Here is a 22,970-nt window from a genome sequence, read left to right on the forward strand (position 1 = left end):
TATCTGTGTCAGGACGATACGAGACTAAAAACAGGATATCTGTATCAGGATGATACCAGACTAAAACAGGATATCGGTATCAGGACGATACGAGACTAAAAACAGGATATCTGTATCAGGATGATACCAGACTAAAACAGGATATCGGTATCAGACTAAAACAGGATATCGGTATTAGAGGATTTCCCCAATACTACCAAGAGCCAGAGGTAACATGTCAGAAATATAAAAAGGTAAGACTGGAATTCCTCTCTAAAAAAACATGTACTAAACCAATCAAGACGAATGGCCGTAACAGTCCAATAGCCATTCTGTGTGAAAGCGGTAAATGGGATCAGAGCTCTGTGTTCTCTTGAGACGGTTCAGCGGTCGTCAGACTGGGTTAAAGCACGGATGGTCATGATGACGGATGGGAGGCGGGCACTCACAGCGCTGGCTCCGGACATGTGATAGATGAGGATGACCAGCTGCATCCAACCCTTCCACTCGTCCGTCTGCTCCCGGTTCAGTAGCTTGGTCTGCGTGGAGGAATGAATGAATGAATGAAAAAGTTTATTTCTTGGACATGTTATTCTTCTTATTTCTTCAAACAACTCAGTGTCTTGATCCGTCAGACCAAACAATCTTAACAACAAATTAAAAAAATAAATCCTTAAAGGAAAAAAAACATTTAAAAAAGAACAAAGAAAAAAACAGGATTTATAAACAAAAGAGCAATGTGTTTGGTTTGCAGACATGTCCAAAAAAAGGATTAGAGGGAAGCTTAGCTTATTGATCCCTACCCCCTTACATTTGTATTTGTTCTTCCATTAATTTGACTAGAATTTACATAATTTAGTATATTACAATATAGAATATTATTTTTACTTATATTAAAAGTTTACAATAAAAAACATGATTCACTTGACAGCAGTGAATATAGTACATCATTACATACACAATATACCATAACTTTGTTTATCCTCACTACTCATTTCTGTATTTTTCTAATGTGTATTTTTTTAGCTGCTTTTTAAATTGTGCCACAGGTAGAGGAACAGGTAGATGATGTAGAGCATTATGAAAAACACCACCAAACATTTACATCTTTCAGTAGATTACTACCTACAGTAAATGTAGATGGTGTAATAATAATTTATTATATGTTACATCATTTGCACAGCTTATTGGACATGTTTCATAGCTCCGTTGTAAATACATTTCTCTGTACAAAGCTTGAACTAGTCACTAGACACTAGGCGACAGTCCCGACTTAGATGGCGCGTCCAAGAAAAATCACATCTTGTTCATGTCGTCTCCAGTCTTGTGTCAGAGATGACAAAAACCCTAAACCCATCTTTGTTTTAATTTTCTCATCTTTGTTTTCATCTTCGTTTTCATTGATCATTCCCAGCTGGTATTAATTATAAGTCTGACTAGAGCTCTTTCTCACTTTTTCCGGTCAGACGCTTGTGTACACTTGTCTCTGATTGTAAACTGAGGACTTTTCTGTGATGGTAGTAGTAGTAGTAGTAGTAGTAGTAGTAGTAGTAGTAGTAGTAGTAGTAGTAGTAGTAGTAGTAGTAGTAGTAGTTGATTCAGTCATCACACAATACAATATACACAATCATTTAACAATCTTTGATTCAGGCAGTGACTGAAAAGGTACAGACTGAAGCATAATGCTTATATATGCCTGTCCTATATTCTTAACAAAATTAAGACTCCAAAACAGTATTCTAAAAGAAAATAACAAAACAATTATTATTCACATTTGTAATCTTCAAAAATAGCTATACAAACCATTTTCTTAAAAACCAAAAGCAAATTACTCATTCTTAAATGTATATCAGCATTGTTCCACAAGTTAACCCCAACAATATAAATACACCTCCTTTTAATCCCTTTCTTAGCTTTTTGAACAGTACATTTACAAATGTCTCTCAAATCATATTTTCTTTCATGTATTGAAAACACTGTCCGGGAGTAACTTTGCTTTAGCTCTGTACATTATTTGCATAATTTTGTAATAAACCAAATCATTAAATTTCACAACATGTGACTTTATAAACAGTGGATTTGTGTGGTCATAGTAACTTATGAAGGCTCCGAATGTCGACGCCCATACCATCCACACAGTAAGATATGTAAGGAAGTATAAGTGAGCAGTAAATGATGTGCAAGGCTTTATAGTTTAATATATCCTTACATTTGTACAAGATTGCTACTGACTGGGATATTTTCCCTTGAATATAGTTAACATTTAATAATTTCTGATCAATAATTACCCCTAGAAATTTTATCTCAAACTCTTTCTATTTTTACATCACATATTTTTTACTCGATATCCCCCTCTATTTCTTTTCGATTACCAAAAACCATAACATTTGTTTTCTTAATATATTTTTTTTTGTATCTACTTTTTCTCCCATTTTCTATTTTTCTCCCATCCCAATTTTTCGTATTGTCCAATTCTTCCCTCCCCTGTCTCGAACGTTGTTAGACCATGCCTCCCACTGGTCGGCTGCAATGTGGACGAAGCCTTACATCACGTGTCCCCTCCGGTACACGAGGAGGCAGCCTGTCACATCTTTTCACCTGCACAGCGCAATCTCTCAGCGTCGGGGGTCTGCGTGGGAGGGACACGCCGCCCCCGTTGCTTCCTGATTCTGCTGCGCAGGCGCACCAACCGACCTGTAGGAGTCGCTGTCCACATCGTCCGATCCCCACCCACCAGTTTCCCACCCCTAACACTGCCAATTGTGTTAGTATGAACGACCAGCCAAGCTGGTAGCAATGCCGAGAGCTGGGCTCGAACCCAGCATCTCCTGCATTAGTGGCGAGCGCCTTGCCCACTGCGCCACTTAGCCGCCCTTGTTTTCTTAATATTGAGAGACAATTTACTAACATCAAACCAAGTTTCACAGAAATAAACCTATGTACATTTTTTACAACTGGACTCATCTGAACTTCTACTGTCTCGGCTCATTTGAAATATTCCACAACAATAGATGATAGATATTTCCATTTGTCCACTTTCGTGGAAATGTGTCTTTGTCTTCACCATGGTTACCATCAACAAGACAACACAGTACAAACACCACACAGTGCAAATGAGAAGCTAAGAATTCATCAGAGCAATGGCATGTGGGATGAAAGGCTAGAACTATTAATTCGCTCGTCAAACTCACCACGAAGGGGATGCGAAGGATCAGACAATAGTGGCTGAGCCTCGTCTCTATTGCGGAGTACAAATAACTCAGACAATTGTCTTTGTGGTTTCCCTATAACTTTACTGGCCATGTTAACGATCCTTGCCAAGTCTGTTCTTATTCTTGGCCCAGAAAGGGCGATAGACTTGGCCACAAGTTGAGATAACAAACGTTATATATCACATAATATACACTTTCAAAAAATAAACGAACGGCGCCTCACCTCCTTGGTGTTCTCGCTGTAGAACACGCCCAGCACCACGATGTAGAAGAGGGGGATGAAGAAGCTGGAGTGGGTGTAGAACTTGTGCTCCTTCATGAAGACGTCGGCGCGGTCACACAGGTAGAAGTAGGCCATGATGAGCCCCATGCGGCACAGGGCCTGGCAGGGCGCCATGGGTCCCAGGGGGCCGCCGCCCGCCGACGCCGGCTTCTTCTCCTCCAGGCTCTCGGCGTCGGGCGCCGCGGGCCGGCGGTGGCGGCTGTTGTAGCCCAGGGCGTGCAGCGACAGGACGATCAGGGCCGAGCCCAGGAAGACGGCGGCAGTCAGCTTCTGGAGGAGGCTGGGCGCCGGGAAGCTCTGGCAGCAGGAGCCGTCGATGGGCCTCAGCAGCTTGTTGCACAGCGAGTTCATGAGGATCATGGCCCCCTAGAGGAGGAGAAACACAGAGTTCATGAGGAGAAACACAGAGTTCATGAGGAGAAACACAGAGTTCATGAGGGTCATGGCCCCTAGAGGAGGAGGAACACAGAGTTCATGAGGGTCATGGCCCCCTAGAGGAGGAGAAACACAGAGTTCATGAGGAGAAACACAGAGTTCATGAGGGTCATGGCCCCTAGAGGAGGAGGAACACAGAGTTCATGAGGGTCATGGCCCCTAGAGGAGGAGGAACACAGAGTTCATGAGGGTCATGGCCCCCTAGAGGAGGAGAAACACAGAGTTCATGAGGGTCATGGCCCCCTAGAGGAGGAGGGACACAGAGTTCATGAGGGTCATGGCCCCCTAGAGGAGGAGGAACACAGAGTTCATGAGGGTCATGGCCCCCTAGAGGAGGAGGAACAGAGTTCATGAGGGTCATGGCCCCTAGAGGAGGAGGAACACAGAGTTCATGAGGGTCATGGCCCCCTAGAGGAGGAGGAACACAGAGTTCATGAGGGTCATGGCCCCCTAGAGGAGGAGGAACACAGAGTTCATGAGGGTCATGGCCCCTAGAGGAGGAGGAACACAGAGTTCATGAGGGTCATGGCCCCTAGAGGAGGAGGAACACAGAGTTCATGAGGGTCATGGCCCCTAGAGGAGGAGGAACACAGAGTTCATGAGGGTCATGGCCCCCTAGAGGAGGAGAAACACAGAGTTCATGAGGGTCATGGCCCCCTAGAGGAGGAGGAACACAGAGTTCATGAGGGTCATGGCCCCCTAGAGGAGGAGGAACAGAGTTCATGAGGGTCATGGCCCCTAGAGGAGGAGGAACACAGAGTTCATGAGGGTCATGGCCCCCTAGAGGAGGAGGAACACAGAGTTCATGAGGAGAAACACAGAGTTCATGAGGGTCATGGCCCCTAGAGGAGGAGGAACACAGAGTTCATGAGGGTCATGGCCCCTAGAGGAGGAGGAACACAGAGTTCATGAGGGTCATGGCCCCTAGAGGAGGAGGAACACAGAGTTCATGAGGGTCATGGCCCCTAGAGGAGGAGGAACACAGAGTTCATGAGGGTCATGGCCCCTAGAGGAGGAGGAACACAGAGTTCATGAGGGTCATGGCCCCTAGAGGAGGAGGAACACAGAGTTCATGAGGGTCATGGCCCCTAGAGGAGGAGGAACACAGAGTTCATGAGGGTCATGGCCCCATATCTATACTACTATCTACTATGTCTATACTACTATGTCTATACTACTATATAATATGCCTATACTACTACATACTATGCCGCTATGTCTATACTACTATGCACTCAAGAGTGTAAGACTCAAGTTCAACACTGCTAGACAATCAATACCACTTAGCCGCCAGAGGTGTGGCCCTGCTGCTGACTGTTTTTTTCTTTTACAGACAAAATAACTAAATGTGGTCCCTTTGGGTGGGTGGGTGGGTGTGTGGTGTACATGTACATCTGGAACTGCGTTTGTTCTGGTTGTACTGGGCAACTCCCATGTGTGAATGAGTGAAAGGGTACGAGTGTAGCAGGGCGTTAAAGACATTCCACTACTATTTTTGTCTTCATTGTGATCTTAAAGCTGCCGGGTGGGTTAACTTAGGGGTTAACCTGTTGCTAGGCTGCCACCAGTACTAGATGCCTGTGGTTTTTACTGGGCAAACTCACACATAATGTGTGTAACAGGGCGTTGTCGAAAAGAGAGCAAGCTATCAGCAAAACGTTCCGGGGTGTAAACAACATTTTGGACCTTCCACTGCGTTTATACAACAGCTTTTTATCCAAAGCGCTCCACAACTTGTGCTTCACGTTCAACCGTTCACTCACACCGACGGTGCCAACCTGCTCACCGGGAGCAGTTAGGGGTTAATACGCACGGTGGTGTAGGGGTTAACACTGTCGCCTCACAGCAAGAAGGTCCAGGGTTCGATTCCCGCTTGGGGATCAGGATTCCGTGATACTGTGAATAATGTATACTCAGTAGATAGTAAATTATAACACTACCTCATGCATACTGCACCTTATGTGACACTGTGAATAATGTGAATATTTCTTCAGCTAGTCAGATAGTAAATTATATTAACCATATTGACCAAACTGCCTGTGTTGTTTTTACTACCTGTACACTGTGTTGTTTTACTACCTGTACCCCCCCCCCATGCTGCTATGATGCCTGAATTTCCCCAAGGGGATCAATAAAGGAATATCTTATCTTATGATGTCAGGCGTACCAAGGTGGGGTATCTCCCAGGCCTTTCTGTGTGGAGTTTGCATGTTCTCCCCCTCTGTGCTCGCAAGGGTTTCCCCCCCGATAAGATAAACCCAATGGAAAAACATGCACAACAACAGATCGCTAACGCTGTGGTGTCCTTGACGAAGACGGACAGGAGCACTTGGATTGGTCCCCGGGGCGCGGCTCACGTTGATGCCCTATCTGCTCCCGGCTGCCCATGGGGGGAAGGACAACGGGATGGGTCAAGCGCAGAGACTCAATCGCATCGGCGACTGAGAAAAAGCATGTGTGTGTGTGTGTGTATCCCGGTGTGTGTGTGCCGCTCCAATTGCATGTCCAGTTCGTTGCATGCCGAATAAAGACCGCCCTAAAGAGGTACTGCATTATATTATTATTATTAATTAAGCGTCTTGCTCAAGGACACTTCGACATGCTGCCAGGAGGAGCCGGAATCGAACCGGGAACCTTCTGATTGCCAGACGACCGTTCTACCTGCTGAGCCACTGTCGCCACATTTTTTATTTTTTTAAATGATAAATTCATTAATCATTCATTCTTCAGGGGCAAAAGCAATACTTTTATTCTACACCTTTCTAAAAGCTCTGTGGGATGTTAGGGCTGACCTTCGAATAATTTTTCGGAATTCGAAGCTTCGGGGCCGAGATTCGATTTTAATTAGAAGCTTCGAGATACATTTTTTTTAAAAAACTTAATATTATTATTATTATTTTTTTTATGTTGTGGGACTTGTACAGCACTTTGTTCAACTTTGTCAGTGCTGTAAAGTTTAAACCTTTTTAAATCTTAGACAAACAAAACACTTTGCTTTCATGAAATATTGTAAGCCGTCATTTGAGGCTTTATAAAAGCAGCACAATGAACACAAATCTGTCAGTGCCGAGTCCGACCTCATCTTAAATAACAAACAGCATTGCTTGTTGTAATTAACAAAGAGAGGCAGAGTTGATTTTGCAAAAAGAAAAATATCATATTATTGTTTTTTATAATCAATTTTTTTCTTTTTCATATTCGAATCCCATGCCCATCGAACAAAGCTTCGAAGCTTCAAAGTATTTAAGACAGCCCTAGTGGATATATTATCAAAAGAAATGATTAGTCTACATAAAAATGGTATATATAGCACCTTTAACCTCTTAACTGGCTCCCAGCAAAGTGGCAATTTTTTAAACTTATATAGCACATGCATGAGCTGGTCTCCTTTGAAAGATAACTTTCTGAAGTTTGAGAAAATTCACTTTTAGTGCTAATGAAATAGAGTAACATAGGTCTGAACTTGAGTTGTAGAAAAACGTGTTACTCACGTTTTTCTGTAGTAGTTGCAATATCCAAATATAGTATTTCCAAAAAATAAATTGGTATGAGCTCCAATGCATTTTTTGTCTCTTCCCGTTTTCACTCGTGACTTTTCACCTAGATCCCTGATTCGCAGAATCATTGGAAAGCCACTCTCATTGGTTACAACCCTGTCCAATAATTTGTCAAGATCGCCAAATGATTGACGGAGCTAGAGCCCCGGGAGTGGCCATCAAAGAAAAGAAAATCAGGCCTCACATATCGGCATGTAACTCGAGAACCACTGAATGGGTGTTGTCGCCTGAAACGACAAACGACAGGCAACAAAATAGGGCTTTTAAAGGATATGCCCAACCGAGCCGCTAGGAGGTCGCCAAAGTGGCGTGTCGCGCCGGTGGGCAAATCATCCTCAAAACATCCCAAGGCTGGGTCAGTGCCAGTTAAGAGTTTAAAGTAGGGATGTTCGATATCCGATATACCAATATTGTCCAACTCTTAACACTTTGGATGCCAGCGACGACATCTAGTTTTATCAGCCCCCCCGGTGAGTGCCGACCGACACGAAATGTCGTTTGTTTGCCGTATTTTTTTTATTGGCGATTTGAATTCATATTTCATCAATCGAGCCTCGGGTTAGTGCTGCAGAGTCTCTCTGAGCTCAATTGGGAAGATACCGCCCCCTATCGTCTCTCCCTGTGTAACTGCACCCCATCAGCTCAGACTGATACAGGGGGGAGTGGTTAGTTTGCTCATTTAATTTTTCCGTCAAGGCATCTGAAGAGACCAAGTGACCGCCGGCCCTCAGAACAGCGACGATTATGTATTTACAGTACCAACACTGTAATCAATAAGCGTGATCGATATTTGGAATGGCGATCTTTTTGAATTGGAATAATCTTTTTGGATAACATCTGATCTCAGGTAAGGAATCTATTTTACCAGTCTTAGGATAATCAGACCTGTTTTCACGGAGATATAAGCGTTTGCCCTATGCTGTGTGTGGCTGTGTGGCTGTGATCGCTGATGAGGAAATAAGAGAATCGATTTTTCAGCTCGCGTCTATAGCGTGCATAAGTACACATATACTATCAATAATCTAGCGTTTATTTGAAAACGATTCATAAATAGGCAGAAAAATTACAACGTTTTTGTGTATTCTAGAATATTCCAGTAAATGCCTTTTATCACGGAATCTTTATATTTTCCTTGAAAACGAGGGCTTTTCAAAATGCTATAAAACGGAAATGAACCGATTAAAAAACAGATTAGATTAGATACAGCCATAATTTAAGAGAGAGAATATGCGTTCACAACGCTATCATTGAAGTGGGTGGTGGCATTCAACGGGGTAAATCAACGTTAATCAAAAGGCACTGAAAGTGTTAATCTCCGATACCGATATCAACCGATACCGATAAATGCGGGGTTTCCCCCCCCCAAAAAAACGAAATAATTTCAGGTAATTAACATTACATATCTCTTGTCGTGGAATTAACACAACATTATGCATACTTTTGACAATAAATAAAATAAGAATTTGTTCTTACTTGCTTGCCTGGGTAAATAAAGGTTATATAAATGTAAAAAAAATAATAATAATAATAATTTTCTTTTTTTTTACATTTATATAACCGATACCGATCATTTCTGATATTACATTTTAATGCAAATATCGGCCGATAATATCGGACATCCCTAGTTTAAAGCAAACGGTTTTAAACCCACCACATCCGTGGTGCTCTCGGGTAGGTGCAGGCCGTCCGCCGATTGGCTGACGGTCTCCATGGCGGCCTGGCGGGCGGCGGCCAGCAGCTTGACGCGCGCCTTGGCGTTCCGCTTGCTGCTGTTCAGAGCCGCTGCCGCCGCCTCGTTGTACAACTCCAGCTGCTGGTTGGTGATCATCCGCCTGCTCTCACTCAGGGCCCGCTCGTACACAGGGTCTGGAGGGGGGGGGACAGGGCAGAGAGAGAGTCACTCAGGGCCTGCTCGTACACAGGGTCTGGAGGGGGGGGGACAGGGCAGAGAGAGAGTCACTCAGGGCCTGCTCGTACACAGGGTCTGGAGGGGGGGGGACAGGGCAGAGAGAGAGTCACTCAGGGCCTGCTCGTACACAGGGTCTGGAGGGGGGGGGACAGGGCAGAGAGAGAGTCACTCAGGGCCTGCTCGTACACAGGGTCTGGAGGGGGGGGGGGGGCAGAGAGAGAGTCACTCAGGGCCTGCTCGTACACAGGGTCTGGAGGGGGACAGGGCAGAGAGAGAGTCACTCAGGGCCTGCTCGTACACAGGGTCTGGAGGGGGACAGGGCAGAGAGAGAGTCACTCAGGGCCTGCTCGTACACAGGGTCTGGAGGGGGGGGGGGGGGCAGAGAGAGAGTCACTCAGGGCCTGCTCGTACACAGGGTCTGGAGGGGGGGGGGGGGGCAGAGAGAGAGTCACTCAGGGCCTGCTCGTACACAGGGTCTGGAGGGGGACAGAGAGAGACAGGGGGGGGCAGACAGACAGGCAGACAGACAGGGGAAGACAGACAGACAGACAGGTGAAGACAGACAGACAGACAGGGGAAGACAGACAGACAGACAGGTGAAGACAGACAGACAGACAGGTGAAGACAGACAGACAGACAGACATACAGACAGACAGGGGCAGACAGACATACAGACAGACAGGGGCAGACACAGACAGACAGACAGACAGACAGACAGACAGATAGACAGACAGGTGAAGACAGACAGACAGACAGACAGACAGACAGACAGACAGACAGACAGACAGACAGACAGACAGACATACAGACAGACAGGGGCAGACACAGACAGACAGACAGACAGACAGGTGAGACAGACAGACAGACAGACAGACAGACAGACAGACAGACAGACAGACAGACAGACAGACAGACAGACAGACAGACAGACAGACAGACAGACAGACAGACAGACAGACAGACAGACAGACAGACAGACAGACAGACAGACAGACAGACAGATTGCTTTAGGGCGGTGTGATACAGATACACTGATGCTGATTTTCTGGCAACGTGACAGGGCGACAACTGTCAACAGGAAGTGATGCGAGGCTAAATGTGCACCAGAATTGTTAACAAAAACAAATGTTTAATCGATGAAAGATAGTCGAGACAAGGTTTCTTGCCATCATCGATCAAACTCATGGTGATGACGCAAAAGGCAATTATGTGTACATGGTCAACACTCTTACTAGCAACGCGATAAGACACCAATCATCAACTGATGTTTACTAGCAACACTAGTCTAGCGGGTCTAAATACCTATATGTCCCTATGCCATAAATGTCATGTATGTTGTGTATGTCATAAATGTCTATATGAATTGAAAATGGGGGACCCTGATGGAAACAAGACAAACGTCTTTCTCAGGTCTGCATCCCCTTAACAATTGTATGTATTGAGCCGTACTGTATTGTACCCATTCTGCAATCTGTTAAATAAAGTTTTCATTCATTCATTCATTCAACAAGACAAGCTGATTTAGCTCATATGAATAATAACTTCCGCTATTTTGGATACATTTCACAGGAGAGCAAACTGAGACCTGTAAGAATGCACCCAGAGCTTCCCGTCTCGGAAAAGCACATTTACCTTTGTTTTTAGCAAAGGATTTACGATTGCGCATGGGAAACTGTAGCTAGCTCAATACTGGATCCATCAGTGAAATGATGGTCTCCATGCGACCGGTACATGGTAGACAAGACCGCGGGTCTAAAGTCCAAAATAGCGAAGTTATCCTTTAATAATCACGCCCCTCTGTTAATGTTTGATCCAGGTCAGTCCAATAAAAACGTATATTCCTATGAATCCACCCTGTCCTATGAAGCGCCCTTTGTTGCTTGGCGATGCGTCCGCTGACTGGAGCTCACCTTGCAGGACCCAGTAGACCTCTCCTTCCGCCGCCAGCTTCTCCAGAGGGACGGCCATGGCGGTGAGGTTGAGCCTGTACTGCTGCAGGGTCTCGCCGCTGCCACCGTGCAGCTTGATGGACCACTGTGTGTGGGGACGAGAGACACCCGCGTGAGCCCCTCGGTGATCAACATGGTGGTCTCAAGTTCAAGTTTCAAGTTTCTTTAATAGTTGTCATACAGAAGTACAGAATACTTTTATACAAAATGCTTCTTACTGTTACGCTCCAGAGACTGTGCTAGACAAGATAAGTATGAAATAAAATAGTATAGCATGTAAAATAGAAGTAAAAATAGAGGTCACAGTGTTCAGTATAGACATATGTACAATGTTCGATGCAGAATAGAAGTAACTGAGTTGAAATTTACCATACAATATACAATATACTATGCAGTGTACTAATATACAATACTATATAGTGCAAAGCAGAAATGGGATGAGGTACAATTTAGGTACAATTTACAGTAAGGTAGGGCTGGGCGATATAACGATAACGATAAATATCGCGATATATTTTAATAATCGATATCGAATATCGAAATAAAAGAAAATCGAAAAATCGTGTTTTTTTTTTGTGACCTGCAACAGGGCAGTTTTAAAACCAGAGACAGTGGACAGACTTGTCTTTCTTGCCTGCAACTTAAAGTAATGGCTTTGCTTGTCCAAATGACAATACTGACCAAATTGAGATTTATTTTTCTCTTGTCCATTTATTTTGTTTGCTTTCTAATTTAAAATACATTTTGAAACCGTCTGTACACAGTAGGCTATGTGTGCTAGCAGAACTAGACTCCAGTCGCGAGTCACGGTGCACATGTGCGGTGGTTTGTCCACCAAAAAAGCGCCAAAAGATCGAAAATAAACTAGCAGAGCCAGAACTGTTCAACTCCCCTGGAGCCACAGCCAGCAGAGAAGCCTGTTTACTTTCGCTTTCAAACCAGCTGCAGCCTGAGAACTGGAGTATGAGGGGCTGTAACACTAAAGATGGCGGCAACGACAAAGAATTGCTGCAAAATAAACATACATCCGTTTAAAAAAAATTATAATAATAAAATAAAATAAAATTTTAATATACTTATAACAATTCGATAATTATCGATATCGAGAAATATGATAACATTATCATATCGTTATCGCGATATGATTTTTTTCCATATCGCCCAGCCCTACAGTAAGGTGTACGAGTTGTAGTGCAAATCCTTTACCAATAAAGTGTAAAGTGTGTTTAGGTGATCTAAAGTGTGGAGAGTACTCTAGGGCTGTACCGAATAGTTACACGCTTCGTTCATAATGTTGACATTCGAATTATAAATGTATGCTTCTATTCATTCTGTTTAAACCAATGGGGTTTTTCTTCACAGTTGCAGATAAAGATTAGGCTACACTAATATTATAGTATTATACTCGTCATAAATATTTAAATAATACATTTATCATAAACGATGTAGCCTATCTGCCTCCGCTTGGCACTCCATCAAGACGTCACCGTCACTTTCGTACCAACCGTGCCCTTATTGGATTATTTATGTTGACGAAACTGATGAGTTATATTCATTAAAGAAAGAAATACTAATTTAATCAGATTAATCACTTTGAGGATTTAGTTTGAGGATATTTATTAAAGAAATAATAATAATAATAATTTTGGATTGCGTCATAGAATATGACGACAGACACTCCTCGCTGGGGAGGGAGGCACAAATGTAATCCTTAACCAGCCTCTCAAAACATTTCATGACCACAGAGGTGAGTGCCACCGGTCTGTAGTCATTAAGGCCTGCTGGAGAGGATTTTTTTTTGGTACAGGGATTATAGTGGACACTTTGAAGCAGGCGGGTACCACAGACTCAGCCAGGGATAGATTGAATATGGTGAACACTGGGGCTAGCTGGTTAGCACCCTGATACAAACACAGCTCTCATCACTAGACTAAGACACCCACCCTGATACAAACACAGCTCTCACCACTAGACCAAGACACCCACCCACCCTGATACAAACACAGCTCCCACCACTAGACCAAGACACCCACCCTGATACTAACACAGCTCTCACCACTAGACCAAGACACCCACCCACCCTGATACAAACACAGCTCTCACCACTAGACCAAGACACCCACCCACCCTGATACAAACACAGCTCTCACCACTAGACCAAGACAAGACACCCACCCACCCTGATACAAACACAGCTCTCACCACAGACACCCACCCACCCTGATACAAACACAGCTCTCACCACTAGACCAAGACACCCACCCAACCTGATACAAACACAGCTCTCACCACTAGACCCACCCTGATACTAACACAGCTCTCACCACTAGACCCACCCTGATACAAACACAGCTCTCAACACTAGACTAAGACACCCACCCTGATACAAACACAGGAACACTATGATGATGGCTCATTTGAACGTTTAACAGTTATGGTTAAGACATAAAGTTAGGGTTAGGGTTCCACAGTCGTGGTTAGTTTAAGGTAACAGTGTGGTTAGGTTTAGGGTTAGTTTAAGGTTTGGGCGAGGCTATCAGACAGGTGGGTCTCAGTAGCCGTGAGAAGACCTCCCATGAGGGTCCCGGGTTTGTTCCCCAGCATAAGAACTCAAAAAGGTTTTCTGAAACCACTGAAAGTACAAATTTGAATATGTAATATATACTTATTTGTAAATGCGTAAATATATGACTTATTTGTAATACGTACACATTGTACATTTTCGTATTACTATAACGTAACGTACGATATGTACCTTTTCACTGTGGTCGATAAGTACGTTATTTACATATTTTAAGCGAGATGGGGCTCCTGAGATGGAGCTTATTAAAGAAAGTCGACGAGGCTGGACTTAATATACTGTAGATTGACTGGTACTTTATTCAATAAAAGGTTGTCACAAAAGAATAGAAAGATAAGATGGGTTTACCGGCCGGCTCCCAAAATAGAAATAGGAAGTGTTTTTTTTTATATTACTATTATTATAATTTCTTTCTGAAACTGTTTGTTTGTTTGTCTGTCTGTCACTTTGTTTTGATGTCTGTTGTCCCTATGCACATATAATTTGTAAATGTTGGTTGCACTGGAAAAAACTCAATATATATATATATATATATATATATATATATATATATATATATATATATATATATATACAAATAAATAGAAATGTCTCTCTCCAGTCCTCACAATATTCCTGACATATATATAGACATTCAAGACCAGCTGATCAAATGACCAACGTTTAAACAGGCGTGTCCTCTCCAGAATCATTCGATCTTACATCATTGGACAAAGATCACAGGGCTTTGACCAGTTAATCCTGACCCCGAGAGACCCTGGTGACCTGGCTTCAACATTCTAGGTTGTTATCTTGACCTGCTCTGGACACAACTGCCGTGAATATTGTTTGGTGAAGACAAACACCACCCTTCCCACAGAGATCCATCAACGTCAGTGTTTACAGAGCTCGAGGGGAGGCCAGTGTCTTTTACATGACTTCAATATCGCATAACTGTAGATTAACAGTAATTATGATTCTATGGTATAATAATACTACAGTTTCCACTACAACAGACGAGCAGCTCCTGAGACAGACGAGACGGCTCACCGTAGCGGCACCCAGCACGACCACATCTGGCTTCGCCGAAAGCTCCTGGAAGAAATTAACGAGAAAACAAAAACAGAAGAAGAGGAAAAATCAAATCCAGATGCAAATCGGCACGACATCCCATTGACCTTTCTGGGAATTCAGACACATCAGAAACACTTCATTCATAAATGTACACTGGAACGCCATGGTTTCTGTGCAGAGACGGTATTTAAACGGTAAATGGTGCATTTATATAACAGCTTTTATCCAAAGCGTCTTACAATCTTGTTCCTCACATTCACTCACACCGACGGCAGAGAGGACCATGCATGGTGCCAACCTGCTCATGAGGGGTTAAGTGTCTTGCCCTCTGCCTTGTCGCCTGCATACCGACGCAGGTGGTACAAGGACGTCACATATGGACGATGCAGGATATATATATGATAAGACTGTATACTTATCATATGACACTGTATGTGGTATGAAGTCCGTTGGAAGTTACATTAGGGGCCACGTCGCAGGGCATTTAGCACCGGCATTTTCACGTAATACGTTCTGCGACAGTGGCTCCAATTCACTTTTAAATGCGTTTTTTTTTTTTTTTGGGGGGATAAATCTGATTGGCTTAAAACCAATTTCCGACAATTAGTTACACTTTAGATTAAAAAAAAATGCAATTTCTTTATTCAGATTTTTTTTTTATCATGGATGAACAAAACTTTCAATGCGAATGTTTGATTTGAATTCCAAGGACTTTTTAAGCACCTTGTTAAAAATGGGCCGTTTAAGGAATTCCAGACCTTGACTTTTTTTTGTAAAAAAATCAAGCACTTCAAGGACCTTGTGCAAACCCTGGTTACTTCATTGAGCGAGTATCCTTATCATTAGGGCACAAGTATCTTGAATTGTATCGTAAATAAATTACATACCAGCACACTAACGCTATACAGTTAGTCATTGATTTCAATGACCTCTCAAGTTAGAGATGTTCATGTTCAGATGTAAACGATGAGAAAGGAACATCTCACCTCAGTCCAAGATGACAGCCGCTCCCTCATGGAGTTGTTGGCCTCTGGATACCACAGGAAGTCCTGTCCACAAACAGGAAGTAGGTAGTTTGCACTTTATCATTACCATCCCCACCCCGCAAAATAAAATACAAACAGACAAACGTGCAAAACAACCCTAAAGGATCTCTTCACCAGAGATCTAAGTGAAGTCATCATTTTCTGTATTTATTTTGGCATGAAAACCATGACTGACAGCGGAGATGAGAAGACAACCAGGAATAGCTCACCACGTTGACTGAGGAGCTAGCATCTTCAAAGGGAATGTTGTCATGCTGCAGGGAGAGAGAGAGAGCAGGGAGAGAGAGAGAGAGAGAGAGAGAGAGAGAGAGAGAGAGAGAGAGAGAGAGAAGGGAGGGAGAGAGAGAGCGAGATAGAGAGAGAGAAAGAGAAACAGAGAAGGAAGCGAAGAGAGAGAAACAGAGAGACAGATTGAGAGAGATAGAGAGGGAGGGAGGGAAACAAAGAGAGACAGATTGAGAAAGAGAGAAACAGAGAGGGAAAGAGAGAGAAACAGGGAGGGAAACAGAGAGAGGAAAAGGGACAGAGAGAGAAACAGGGAGAGATAGAGGAAATGGGACAGAGAGAGAGAGAGAAACAGGGAGAGATAGAGGAAATGGGACAGAGAGAGAGAGAGAGAGAAACAGGAGATAGAGGAAATGGGACAGAGAGAGAGAAACAGGAGATAGAGGAAATGGGACAGAGAGAGAAACAGGGAGAGATAGAGAGGAAATGGGACAGAGAGAGAGAAACAGGGAGAGATAGAGAGGAAATGGGACAGAGAGAGAGATAGAGAGGAAATGGGACAGAGAGAGAGAGAGAGATAGAGAGGAAATGGGACAGAGAGAGAGAGGGAGAGAGAGATAGAGAGGAAATGGGACAGAGAGAGAGAGAGAGTCAGTGTCCGCCAGACATGGTTCCTCTTGTCTTGTCCAACAGGAACAGACCGGTATATATTTACATTTAGTAATTTAGCCGACTCTTTTATAGAATAGAATAGAAATACTTTTATTATCCCGAGGGAAATTTGACACTGCAAATCCAAAAATGTATTAAAAGATTATCCAAAGCGACTTACAAGTTCTGTACGACAAGTCATCAGGAAGGGCACAACTCTATCAGCTGAGTAACAATGTTCATCAAAGTGTTGAGTGCTACAGGTTAGGTTAGTTTATTAGGACAAGTGCATGACAGTATGGTTAGTTAGGGATAGATATATATACTTTTTTTTCATTTCAGAGAATGGTATGGGTAGGGCTGGGCGATATAACGATAACGATAAATATCGCGATATATTTTAATAATCGATATCGAATATCAAAATAAAAAAAAATAAAAAAAATCGTTTTTTTTTTTTTATTATTTTTTTTACCTGCAACAGGGCAGTTTTAAAACCAGAGACAGTGGACAGACTTGTCTTTCTTGCCTGCAACTTAAAGTAATGGGCTTTGCTTGTCCAAATGACAATACTGACCAAATTCAGATTTCTTTTTCTCTTGTCCATTTATTTTGTTTGCTTTCTAATTTAAAATACATTTTGAAACCGTCTGTACACAGTAGGCTATGTGTGCTAGCAGAACTAGACTCCAGTCACGAGTCACGGTGCACATGTGCGGTGGTTTGTCCACCAAAAAAGCGCCAAAAGATCAAAAATAAACTAGCAGAGCCAGAACTGTTCAACTCCCCTGGAGCCACAGCCAGCAGAGAAGCCGGTTTACTTTAGCTTTTAAACCAGCTGCAGCCTGAGAACTGGAGTGTGAGGGGATGTAACACTAAAGATGGCGGCAATGACAAAGAATTGCTGCAAAATAAACATACATCTGTTGTTAAAAAAAAAGAAAAAAAAATTATACTTATAACAATTCGATAATTATCGATATCGAGAAATAAAATAAAATAATCATATCGTTATCGCGATATGATTTTTTTCCATATCGCCCAGCCCTAGGTATGGGTATCGGATCGGTACTCGGTATCGGCCGACACCCAAAGCCAGGTATCGGTATCCGGACTGAAGAAGTCGGATCGGTGCATCCCTAGTAACTGTTACAGTAAGTGGTATATGAAGATTACAGTGTAGTGGGGAGACACACAGGACAGGGAGACAGTAGGATTACAGTGTAGTGGGGAGACACACAGGACAGGGAGACAGTAGGATTACAGTGTAGTGGGGAAACACAGGACAGGGAGACGGTAGGATTACAGTGTAGTGGAGACACACAGGACAGGGAGACAGTAGGATTACAGTGTAGTGGAGACACACAGGACAGGGAGACAGTAGGATTACAGTGTAGAGGGGAAACACACAGGACAGGGAGACAGTAGGATTACAGTGTAGTGGGGAGACACACAGGACAGGGAGACGGTAGGATTACAGTGTAGTGGGGAGACACACAGGACAGGGAGACAGTAGGATTACAGTGTAGTGGAGACACACAGGACAGGGAGACAGTAGGATTACAGTGTAGTGGGGAGACACACAGGACAGGGAGACAGTAGGATTACAGTGTAGTGGGGAGACACAGGACAGGGAGACGGTAGGATTACAGTGTAGTGGAGACACACAGGACAGGGAATACTGGTGGGTTTTCTATCAGGGGAGGGAGGCTACACATGGAGGGGCGGAGGGTCTTAACCACAACGCCTGCCAGCTCCCTGTCTGTCTGGGCAGCACTAATGATTGCTTTACATGTCGCCATTCCATTTCCACCACCACACCTTGTTCCCGTCCTCCGTCTGCTCAGGGTCAATGATTCTGATGAAGGAGTAGAACAGCTGTCGGATGCGGGAGTCACCGATGAAGGCCACCCTCTTCTCGGCCAGGCAGGTCTTGGTGTCACTGTGTGCGGGGGGGGGGGGGGGGGGAATAACGCATGTGAGGAGGGCGAGCGACCAGACGACTCATCCTCCTCCTCCTCGTCTGATGAACGGCAACCGCAGACGGCCGTTATTATTCACACAGGCTTCGTGGCTCATTGTTGTTCTATAATTAAACCTGGACGGCATTCCACATACTCAGTCCCGTTTATGAGACGTTCAGCTAGAACACAACCCCCCCCCCCCCCCCCCCCGTCCATCGATGTCCGATATTATCGGCCGATATTGGCATTAAAATGTACTATAGAAAATTATCGGTTTTCAAAAAAGAAAATTAATTTATTTTATTTTTTACATTCATTTAACCTTTATTTACCCAGGCAAGCAAGTAAGAACAAATTCTTATTTTATTTATTGTGAAAAGTATGCATAATGTTGTGTTTTTGGGGGGGGGGGGAACCCCGCATATATCGGTTGATGTCGGTATCGGAAATTAAGAGTTGGACAATATCGGTATATCGGATATCGGTAAAAAAGCCAACATCGAACATCCCTACTGTACACACAAACGCATGCAGACACAGCTATACACACACACTCAATAAAACACAAACACTCTTATCCAACACATAAATCATCTCACACACGCACTCTTCTCTGTCTCGCTCTCTTTCTCTCACACTCTCTCCTTCACATTCCCCCTGCCGCTGCGACTCACGTGCTTTTGTATTTGTGCATCATACAGCCATAAGGCTGCCATACATTCTCTCCCAAGTAGCGGCCACTGGACAGTAGCCAATCACACGTGTCTCCGCCTGAAGGCACGACAAGAGAGAGAGAACACACCACGGTCAAAAGGACTAGTACATAAACAACCAGTTCGGCAGCAGCAGCAGAATACAAAAAAATAAATAAAATGCAGGCCATCAACATTTCAGCTCTCAAGCGTGAATCTCTCCGGGCCATTTTTGTGTGTGTTTGAAATGAATAGACACCATCTGCGATGAATCGAAGCATCAAACGGGCAGGGCTGGCGAGAGAGAGAGAGCCAGGGGGCATCTGGTGGCATCGCAAGTCAGACTAGTGCAGCTGCTTTCAGAGAGTGCACTACGCGCACAGTCCTCTCTGAGTCTGTAAACAAAGCTCACTGTATGCAAAGCGTCACGAAGGCGGATGCATGATGCCAGACTATTATTATTGATAAATGGCTATGGGTGGGGGGGCTCTGTGCCCAGTGTCCTTGATTTCATGGCCAACCAGGAGCGTTAGAGTTGCAACAACACTGTTAGTTAGCGTCATGGCATAATTGGGACAAACATAATGAGGGGAAACAGACGTAACTAGGGGGGGGGACACAGATATAACTAGTGGTGACACAGACGTAACTAGGGTGACAGACATAACTAGGGGGACACACAGGCGTAATCAGACTAGAGACAGACGCAACTAGGGGGACACAGACAGAGTTTTACAATGTAACGTTATGGTTAGCCGTTACACCTTTAACTTTTGATTGATTGAAAACTTTATTAACTTTATTTATTTAAATATTATGTTTAAGTTAAGTATTGTGTGATTTTGTGTGAAGGGTGGACTAGCAAAGTAAGATTGCCATTGTATGGCAAACTGTCAGTTTAACTGTGTGCACATGACAATAAACTATCTTGAATCTTAACAGATTGCAGAATGGGTACACAGTACAGTACGGCTCAATACACACAATTGTTAAGGGGATGCAGACCAGAGAAAGACTTTCGTCTTGTTTACATCAGGGTCCCCCCATTTTCAATTCCTCATAGCAACTGCTATGCTGCTAACGTCAGAAAACACAAGATTCCAGCAGCAGCATAATAATGATGAAACAAAAAATGTCAGCAAGACAAAACGTTAACGTTGGTTAAGATAAGATACATAATGTGTTTATTAGGCGACGTTAGCTGCATCATGTGGACATAGATAGCGAGGGAGGACACACAATGTAAGTTAGCTGGAGGACACCATTCTAGTTAGCTAGTATAGCTTAGCTAGCGTCAACCAGCTAACGTTAGCTCCACAGCTAAAGCCAAAGCGTGTGCTGCTGCCGATTGCAAAATGTAAACAAAGAATTCGGTTGGTAACAAGCTAGTCTGGCTAAAAACGTAACGTTGTACCTAACGTTACATTAGGATGGCCAGGGTGTGTAGTGTAACTCAGCATAGTATTAATACTGATGATAGCTAACGTTATAGCCTGCTATAGTTGAAACCTGCTGTATGAACCTGACCAATTCCCACTATTGATCGATTGACTGACAATTGTATTAACAGATTGCAGAATGGGTACAATACAGTACGGCTCAATACACACAATTGTTAAGGGGATGCAGACCAGAGAAAGACTTTCGTCTTGTTTACATCAGGGTCCCCCTAGCCCCTTTCGTGACTGTGATGCACCGAGTGAATCCACAGTCACTTGCTCCTCAATAGGAAACCAACCTATGTTGACCATGAAGGACTGGTTCTGGCCGAACCGTTCGTTATACAAGTATCACAGAGACATTCCAAAGGTACTCACAGTTGCACGAGGGTTTCGGACAAAAATACGCGACGGTTTGAAAGCTTGGCGTTGCTAATAAAAATTTTAAATATTTTTTATAAACTAGTCAACTGCATTATTTCCGGCGTTGGGTGCATGATGCGCATGCGCTGTGATCACAACCAGGCAGCCAACGCCGGAAATAATGCCGTTTTAAACAGTGTCGACCAGTTTATAAGAAATATTAAAAATGTTTATTAGCAACGCAGAGCTTTCAAACCATCGCGTATTTTTGTCCGAAACCCTCGTGCAACTGTGAGTACCTTTGACATGTCTCTGTGATACGTGTATAACGAACGGTTCGGCCAGAACCAGTCCTTCATGGTCAACATAGGTTGGTTTCCTATCGAGGAGCAAGTGACTGTGGATCCACTCGGTGCATCACAGTCACGAAAGGGGCTAGGGTCCCCCATTTTCAATTCATCATAATATGACAATACAGATAAACAGTACTGCTACATCTATACATTTATGACATACCAGATCTACAAAATACAGTACCGATTGTGATACAAGAAGAGTCTTAAAAAAAAAAAAAAAAAAAAAAAAAGAGTATACATTTGACGGAGAGTCAAGTGTTCCACTATCTCAAGAAGAAACAGACGGGAGCGCCGCTCACCTCCATAGTACCGCGACGCCGTGTGGAACACCAGCAGCACCGCCACGGCGACGAGCGAGATGAGTTTGGAATTTTTTATGGTGAAATGATGATTTATTTCGCGTTTGCCTAGGCTATAGGCCAGGACCGCCATCTTTGCTCCTCCATGACAACAAGCAGACAGACGGGAGGAGGAGGAGGAGGAGGAGGAGGAGGACGCGGCGGTGGAGCGGTGGTGGAGGAGAGGGCAGGCGGCGGTGGAGTGGTGGAGGAGAGGGGCTGTGCAGGGCGGCGCGTCATCCCCGCCCCCGCTGCTGCTATCTGCTGCTGCTGCTGCTGCTGCTGCTCCCTGTGCCTCTTCTGTCTCCAGGTGGGCTGTCTCCTCCATCGCTGCTGCTGCTGCTGCAGTGTTATTACTTACAACAACAGGGACATAAAGAAGAAACGAATGCAATGCATAAGGGAACCCGTAGGATAGTCAGTGTACTATGCAGCTGCAGCCCTCCTCCTCCTACTTTCATGGGCGTGGATCCGCCCCCCATTCTCACCTGAGATGACAACTATTGTCACCTGAACTCTCACTCAAGTGTCAAGTTCAAGTTTCTTTATTAGTTGTCACGCAGATTACTTTGCATGAAATGTTTCTTTCTGTGTTGCCCCTGAGAGTGTGCACTGCTAGATAATAACAACATAGTATAAAATAAGTATAATAAGTATAAAATAGAAAGTCAAGAAGTCAAGTACGTAAGCGAGTGTAAACAACACTCGTCAAGGCCTAGTCATTTCATTTGTTTGGTCAACAACAGGGACACTACACCTGTACAAGCAAAACTGTACAATAATAATAATAATACATTTTATTTATAAGGCGCCTTTCAGGACACTCAAGGTTGCCGTACAACAATTTAAAAACAGTTCATTAACAATCACAATACATTTAAAAGATTAAATAAAATCAGACATACGCCTGCCTAAACAGGTGGGTTTTGAGGTGGGTT

At 43.8% G+C, this 22,970-nt stretch overlaps 1 protein-coding gene across 1 annotated transcript in view; it reads right to left on the bottom strand.

The window, feature by feature from the left end:
* The window catches only part of casd1 (CAS1 domain containing 1), a 45,756-nt gene extending 23,443 nt beyond the window's left edge, over window positions 1–22,313 (bottom strand). The window contains exons 1-10 of the mRNA XM_084326935.1: window positions 21,994–22,313; window positions 19,519–19,615; window positions 18,702–18,822; window positions 16,214–16,258; window positions 15,945–16,007; window positions 14,935–14,979; window positions 11,286–11,409; window positions 9,118–9,332; window positions 3,415–3,840; window positions 429–518 (exon numbers count right to left, since the gene is read on the bottom strand). Coding sequence (XP_084183061.1) covers window positions 429–518; window positions 3,415–3,840; window positions 9,118–9,332; window positions 11,286–11,409; window positions 14,935–14,979; window positions 15,945–16,007; window positions 16,214–16,258; window positions 18,702–18,822; window positions 19,519–19,615; window positions 21,994–22,126 — 1,359 coding nt within the window. The 5' untranslated portion in view covers window positions 22,127–22,313. The remainder of the gene's footprint in view (window positions 1–428; window positions 519–3,414; window positions 3,841–9,117; window positions 9,333–11,285; window positions 11,410–14,934; window positions 14,980–15,944; window positions 16,008–16,213; window positions 16,259–18,701; window positions 18,823–19,518; window positions 19,616–21,993) is intronic.
* Window positions 22,314–22,970: the final 657 nt, after the last annotated feature.

This window comes from Notolepis coatsorum (genome assembly GCF_963971535.1).
Source record: "Notolepis coatsorum genome assembly, chromosome: 13".
NCBI classification, from domain to species: Eukaryota; Metazoa; Chordata; class Actinopteri; order Aulopiformes; family Paralepididae; genus Notolepis; species Notolepis coatsorum.